Source organism: Vicia villosa, linkage group LG2, assembly GCF_029867415.1.
Source record: "Vicia villosa cultivar HV-30 ecotype Madison, WI linkage group LG2, Vvil1.0, whole genome shotgun sequence".
Taxonomy (NCBI): domain Eukaryota; kingdom Viridiplantae; phylum Streptophyta; class Magnoliopsida; order Fabales; family Fabaceae; genus Vicia; species Vicia villosa.
Genome location: NC_081181.1, coordinates 203,469,452 through 203,476,251, shown reverse-complemented (window position 1 = coordinate 203,476,251; position 6,800 = coordinate 203,469,452). Strand labels below are relative to the sequence as shown.

The 6,800-nt window shown below is 42.6% G+C and overlaps 2 protein-coding genes across 2 annotated transcripts; both read left to right on the top strand.

Annotated features, from left to right (window-relative positions):
- On the top strand, window positions 1-684 carry LOC131651104 (uncharacterized). Its single transcript, XM_058920775.1, has one exon. The coding sequence runs from the start codon at window positions 1-3 to the stop codon at window positions 682-684; it is 684 nt and encodes a 227-aa protein (XP_058776758.1).
- Window positions 685-1,161: 477 nt separating this feature from the next.
- Window positions 1,162-4,242, top strand: LOC131651103 (uncharacterized). Its single transcript, XM_058920774.1, has 5 exons — window positions 1,162-1,392; window positions 1,765-2,364; window positions 2,596-3,035; window positions 3,195-3,846; window positions 4,009-4,242. The coding sequence occupies exons 1-5, from the start codon at window positions 1,162-1,164 to the stop codon at window positions 4,240-4,242; spliced, it is 2,157 nt and encodes a 718-aa protein (XP_058776757.1).
- Window positions 4,243-6,800: the final 2,558 nt, after the last annotated feature.

Sequence of the window (6,800 nt, the reverse complement as noted above, 5' to 3'; positions counted from 1 at the left end):
ATGCAAGGCATGCAAGGGCAACAACCAACCGCTCCTACTCCTCAGGCTGCAGCAGGGCCTGACTTTCGTGCTTTCTTTCGGATGGATCTGCCAGAGTTCTTGGGTGGCTTAGACCCTGTGATTGCGCATGATTGGCTATATGCTATGGAGATGATATTCCAGGCTATTCAGTGCACAGAGGAAGAGAAGGTGATTTTTGCTGCTCAGAAAATGAAGGGGCCAGCAGGTAGATGGTGGAATACGGAGTCTACGTATTTCACTAACCGAGGGATTCCAAAGGATTGGAAACATTTCAAGACAGCTTTCTTGGGGAAGTACTATCCCAACAGTGTGCGTGCTTTGAAGGAGCGTGAATTTCAATCTTTCAAGCAAGGAAACATGTCGGTATCTGAATATGCTGAGAAGTTTGAGGACATGGCTGCCTATTCCAGACAAGCTGCCTATGCACCAGATGAGTTGTGGAAGATTTATCAGTTCCTTATGGGGCTGAATGCTGATATTGTGCACAGTGTGTCTCAAAGGGAGTTTACCACCTATGCTGAGTGTTTGAGGCAATGCTATGTTGCCGAGAACATATTGAAGAGAGTCCAAGATGAAAGAGAACAGAATAAGCCGGTTCGTAGGGAACAAGGAAGGTCGGGGCAGCATTTGAAACCCCGCAATTCTCCAGCCATGAAGAAGTAGGTTTATGGAGATCGTTCTACTCAGCCTCCCCGCTGTGTTAGATGCAAAGGAAATCACTTTGGGAATTGCAAGCTAGACTCTGGGAGATGTTACCGTTGTGACCAGCCAGGGCATTACGCGAGGGATTGTACTGCCCCGAATGCTCCCGAGAAGACTAGAGGTCGTGTTTACACCTTGGACGCTAGGAAGGCCCAAGGAAACACTAATCTTGTTGCTGGTACGTGTTATGTTAATGATCAGCCCTTGTTTATGCTAGTTGATTGTGGAGCAACACATTCTTTTATTTCTTATCCTTGTGTGCGGAGGCTTGGTTTTGAGACGAGTCTTCTTCCTAATCCTATGATTATCTCGTCGGCTACGGACGATGTAGTAGAAGCTTGAGAAATTTGCAAGGAGTGTTCTATTACCTTCAATGGTCGTAGGTTCGTGATTGATCTCATTTGCCTACCTCTTAAGAAGATCGATGTAGTACTTGGTATGGACTGGTTGTCAGCTAACTCGGTTTACATCGGTTGTAAAGAGAAGGCTATCTTCATTCCTGCTGAGGAGACTACACCAACCGATGCCATTGAACATCTTCTTGAAGGTACAGTTAACATGATCAATTACCTTTTTGTTCAAGAGAAGTCTTTCCTTTTGGTTCTTACGTCGGACTCCAAGGACAAGAAGAGTGTATTGGAGATTCCGGTTGTGTGTGAATTTTCCGATGTATTTCCTGAGGATGTTACTTCTCTTCCGCCGGAAAGGGAAGTTGAATTCTCTATTGATCTTGTTCCGGGTACCGCTCCAGTTTCGATCGCTCCTTATAGGATGTCTTCTGCAGAGCTAAGAGAGTTGAAGAGTCAGCTAGAAGAGTTGTTGGCGAAACACTTCATTCGTCCTAGTGTTTCTCCATGGGGAGCTCCAGTCTTGTTAGTGAAGAAGAAGGATGGTAGTATGCGTTTGTGCATCGACTATCGTCAGCTGAACAAGGTAACTATAAAGAACAAGTACCCTCTACCGCGGATTGATGACCTTCTAGATCAATTGAAAGGAGCCTGTGTGTTCTCGAAGATTGACCTCAGGTCGGGATATCATCAGATTCGGGTTAAGAGTTCGGATGTATCTAAGACCGCTTTTAGGACGAGATACGGTCATTATGAGTTCTTGGTTATGCCATTCGGGGTAACCAATGCTCCTGCTGTCTTTATGGATTACATGAACCGGGTGTTTGAACCATATTTGGATCAGTTCGTGGTAATCTTTATAGACGACATATTGATATACTCTCGGACTATCGAAGAGCACATGGAGCATTTGAGGATTGTGTTGTCGGTTCTCAGAGAAAAGCAGTTGTTTGCGAAGTTTAGTAAGTGTGAGTTCTGGATGTCCGAAGTTAAGTTTCTTGAACATGTCATATCTGGCGGCGGCGTAGCTGTAGACCCTTCAAAGGTAGAAGCAGTGATAAATTGGGAACGACCCAAGAATGCAACTGAGGTCCGTAGTTTCCTAGGCTTGGCAGGTTACTATCGGAGGTTCATTATGGGCTTTTCCAAACTAGCATTACCTTTGACCAGGCTTACAAGGAAGGAAGTTTCATTCGAATGGAATTCAGAATGTGAGAAGAGTTTTCAGAAACTCAAGGAGAAATTGACTACTGCTCCAGTGTTGGTGATTCCTGATCCAAACCGATCTTACGAAGTGTTCTGTGATGCTTCTAAGAAAGGCTTGGGTGGAGTGTTGATGCAAGATGGACAGGTTGTAGCTTATGCATCCAGACAGTTGAGATCTCATGAAGAGAATTATCCTACTCATGACCTCGAACTCGCTGCAATTGTGTTCGCGCTCAAGGTGTGGCGACATTATTTGTATGGAGTTCACTTTGAGATGTTTAGTGATCACAAGAGTTTGAAGTATCTCTTTGATCAAAAGGAACTTAACATGCGTCAAAGGAGATGGATGGAGTACTTGAAGGACTTTGACTTTGATTTGAAGTACCATCCCGGTAAAGCTAATAAGGTAGCGGATGCCTTGAGTAGGAAGAAGATTAAGGTTGCAGAGCTGATGATGTTGGAATTTGGCCTTATGGAGATGTTCAGAAATCTGGATTTACAATTCGAGTGGGCACCAACAGGTGTGTTGATAAGTAACTTGTGTATTGAGAATGAGTTGTGGGAAAAGATCCGTCAAGCACAGTGGAATGATGTAGAATTGCAGGATAAAGCGAACCTTCCAGATTTCGTTCGTACATCTGATGGACTCATTCTTTTTGGACGGAGGATGTGTGTGCCAAATGACGCGGAGTTAAAGAGGTTGATTCTGGACGAGGCTCACAAGAGCAAATTCACCATCCACCCCGGATCAACCAAGATGTATCAAGACTTGAAAGGGAATTTTTGGTGGCCTGGTATGAAGAGAGATGTGGCTGATTATGTAGAGCAGTGCGTGATTTGTCAACAAGTGAAGATAGAGCACCAAAGGCCCGGTGGTATGTTGCAACCATTGGATATTCCTGTTTGGAAATGGGACAGTATATCCATGGACTTCATTGTGGGACTACCACGGGTATTAGGCGGGCATGACTCGATATGGGTGATAGTGGATCGTTTGACTAAGTCCGCGCATTTCTTACCGGTTAAGACAACTCACAAGGTTTCTCACCTTGCGAGGCTTTTTGTAGTGGAGATTGTGAGATTGCATGGTGTACCATCTAGCATTGTGTCAGATAGGGATCCGAAGTTCACTTCCCGATTTTGGAAAGCTTTTCACCAAGAGATGGGTACAGATCTGAATTTGAGCACTTCTAACCACCCCCAGACAGATGGACAAACAGAAAGGACTATTCAAACCATTGAGGATATGCTAAGGGCATGTATCTTGGAAATTGGTGGAAGTTGGAAAGATAACTTACCTTTGATAGAATTTGCATATAACAACAGTTATCATGCGAGTATCGGTATGGCCCCATATGAAGCCTTGTATGGGAGAAAGTGTCGATCACCGTTGTGTTGGTCTGAAGTTGGTGAGAAGGGAATCCTTGGACCGGAGATAATTCAAGAAACCACAGAAAAGGTTAAGATGATCCGAGATAAGATGAAACAAGCTCAAGATCGACAGAAGAGTTATGCGGACAAACGAAGGAGACCGTTGGAGTTTGATGTAGGAGATCATGTGTTCTTGAAGGTGACTCCGAGGTTGAGGTTGAAAGGACTGTTTAAGACGCGCAAGCTTAGCCCGAGATACGTAGGACCTTATCAAATCATGATACGGGTAGGTGAAGTCGCATACCAGTTAGCGTTGCCTCCTTCACTATCCGGGCTGCATGACGTTTTCCATGTATCTCAGATGCGGAAGTTTGTGCCGAATTCATTTCATCCTATTCTACCAGAAACGATTGAAGTAGAGCCAGATCTTTCCTTCCAACCGAATCCGTGTCGTATTTTGGAGTATGCTAGTACGTCGTTGAGAAGCAAAGAGATACCTCTTGTGAAGGTGTTATGGGAAGAGTCGCGTCCTGACGAAGCCACTTGGGAGCTCGAATCAGAGATACGGGAGTTGTATCCTCACCTGTTCTGGTAAGTTTTCGAATTCGAGGACGAATTCTATTTAAGGGGGGGAGAATGTAATATCCTTATTTTATTTCAAGAGATTTAATAATAAGAATTGCATTTAGTTGGATTGTAACTAAGTGGCATCATGGTAAATAGAATCTAGTTGGAGGTTGTTTTGGTCATTAACTAAGGCCTAAAGGAGTGCTTGGCTTGTGTTGTCTTTGATCATTTTGGTAACAAACAGAATTTTGGGAGAAGAAGAGGAAGGAAACGTGAAAACAAGAAGGAAGAGGAGGAAGACCCACATCACAACTTCATCATCAACCTTGCATGCTCCATTGATTCAGCAATCTTCATCTTTTTCTTCTGATTTTTGCAGCTCCTACTGCTCCTCTTCAAGGTGAGTCTCATAGATAGAGACCTTGGGGTTTTATATTGGGTTTATGCCATTTTTGGGGTTAAGGGTTTTGAGAGTAATTGCTTGAATGATCCTACAAATGCATGTTTAACCCTCCATTCTGGTAATAATGAGTATATGTATGTTTACCATAGCTTATTATTTGATTACCAATGGCTGCATGTTGAAATTTGGGGCTTGGGGACCCCAAATGTGTTTCTGCGTTTTTGCTGTTTTGCAGAGTTCGCTGCAGCGAACTTTCTTTCGCTGTAGCGAATGATTCGCTGTAGCGAACTGTGTAGCGAATAAACCTGGGAGTTAAATTGATTTATTCGCTGTAGCGAACTTTCCTTCGCTGTAGCGAATCGGGGCTTCGCTGGAGTTCACTGTAGCGAACTGACCTGGATTTGAAGAAGTTTAGCTTCTGTGAGTTCGCTGTAGCGAACAGAAGTTTGCTGTAGCGAACTAGTCTGATACAGAATTGATAATTCCCCCATAAGAGTGCAGTTTCGCTTCGTATCGGAATCGAAGGCCTCTTACAACTTGTATGATATGCCAGTACATGTTTTAAGTGTATGAGACTATGATATGATCACCATCTTACTTGTATGCATGTATATTTGAGATATGCAAATATTGATTGTGTTATGATGTGATCATTGTTATTCTCATTCGTTCCGGTTGAACGTTCGGAGACGCTTTGCCTGTGTGGCTTGATTGTGTTGTGGTATGCCTGAATCGGAGTGGGCCTAGGCTATTAGGGGGTAAATCGCTTAGAACACTTAATACCGTTGCAATGTGCATGTGGAGGTCTTCAAGGGCGTTTCTCCACTAGCCGTTAACACATTGGCGTTCTCGGTATGTTCTACACACCTGAGCTATCATTGCGATGTGCATGTGGAGGTCTTATAGGGCGTTTCTCCACTAGCCGTTAACACATCTGCGTGCTTGGTATGGTGGAGAGGTAATGCCATGTAGGCAACATTACCTTCGATTCACCTCTAGTGATGCCACGTAGGCAAGGTCACTAGGCTTTCGCCCGGTGGGCTCGTATTGTCAAGATGCCGTATTTGCACTAGCCGTTAACACATCGGCGTATAGACAATGATGGGGTCGGACGCCATTTAGGCAATGTCGCGGCTGTAACTCATCTCGGATGGAATCCATTTAGGAAGTGAATCCGATAGGTCTTGCGGTGTGCATGTGCAAGTCTCTTGATGCGATGTACGGGTGTAACTCACCGAGGGTGTGGATTGCGTAGCCTAATGAGCGGGCTGTAACTTACTCCTGGATTCCTCGTACATGGGTACGGGTTTGCATACGGTGGTTTTGACTATGTGATTATCCTTGTGGCCATATTGGATAAGTTATGGGACTTCCAATGATGGTGTACCTTGTTTGTACTTGTACCTAGCCGTGAGGTAACCCGGATTCTCGGTGAATTCGTTGATTGCATGTTCCCTGTAGAACTGAGTGAACCCGTAAGATAGGGAGACTCACTGAGATTTAGTACTCACCCCATTCCAATTATTCTTTTTACAGGTGGTTCGAGGCAGGATCGAGGCAAGGGTAAGATGGCTTAGCTTCGAGTCGATGTTTCTTGGCGATGTGTTCTGTCGTAGTTTATGATCTTTTGTATTTCCATCTTTTGTACTATGGATATGTATTTGTACCAGTTGGAACTCATGTATTTTGGCCATGACAGTTTGGGCTTTTGTACTTGTACTTATACATTATCTATTCCGCAGCTTATGTTTATGAATTTTCGAGTACCATTTTAATGCCATATACGTATATCCTAGGCAATGTATGTATGGGGTGTTACACGTTAGGTATAATATATCACTTAATATATTTATGTATCAATTAGTTAATGTTATATATTTTACTGCACCTATTAAATTTCTAAATTAAGAAACTTTTGTCAAATATTAATGTGTGTTTTATATTTAAGATAGTTTTTGTATTGCTTAATTAATGTCATTTGGTTCAACAATTTTAATGATATTATTTATTTAATTTATATTATATAATAAAAACTTACAGTAATTAAGAAATACGATATTATTACTATGACTCATCCTCTATTGACTATCACATTTATTTATTAATAATGTGATTTTTATATTTGTATGAAATTTATTTAATTTTTATGATAAAATAAAATAAAATTACATAAAGTTCTTTTG

Excerpts from the sequence above, each read along its gene's own strand:
- LOC131651104 (XM_058920775.1), top strand. The coding sequence starts at position 1 with ATGCAAGGCATGCAAGGGCAACAACCAACCGCTCCTACTCCTCAGGCT.
- LOC131651103 (XM_058920774.1), top strand. The coding sequence starts at position 1,162 with ATGGACTGGTTGTCAGCTAACTCGGTTTACATCGGTTGTAAAGAGAAG. Across the intron at positions 1,393-1,764 it reads TTGTGTGTGAATTTTCCGAT|ATTCGGGTTAAGAGTTCGGA; the intron begins GTATTTCCTGAG and ends GGATATCATCAG. Across the intron at positions 2,365-2,595 it reads ATCCAAACCGATCTTACGAA|GAACTTAACATGCGTCAAAG; the intron begins GTGTTCTGTGAT and ends TTTGATCAAAAG.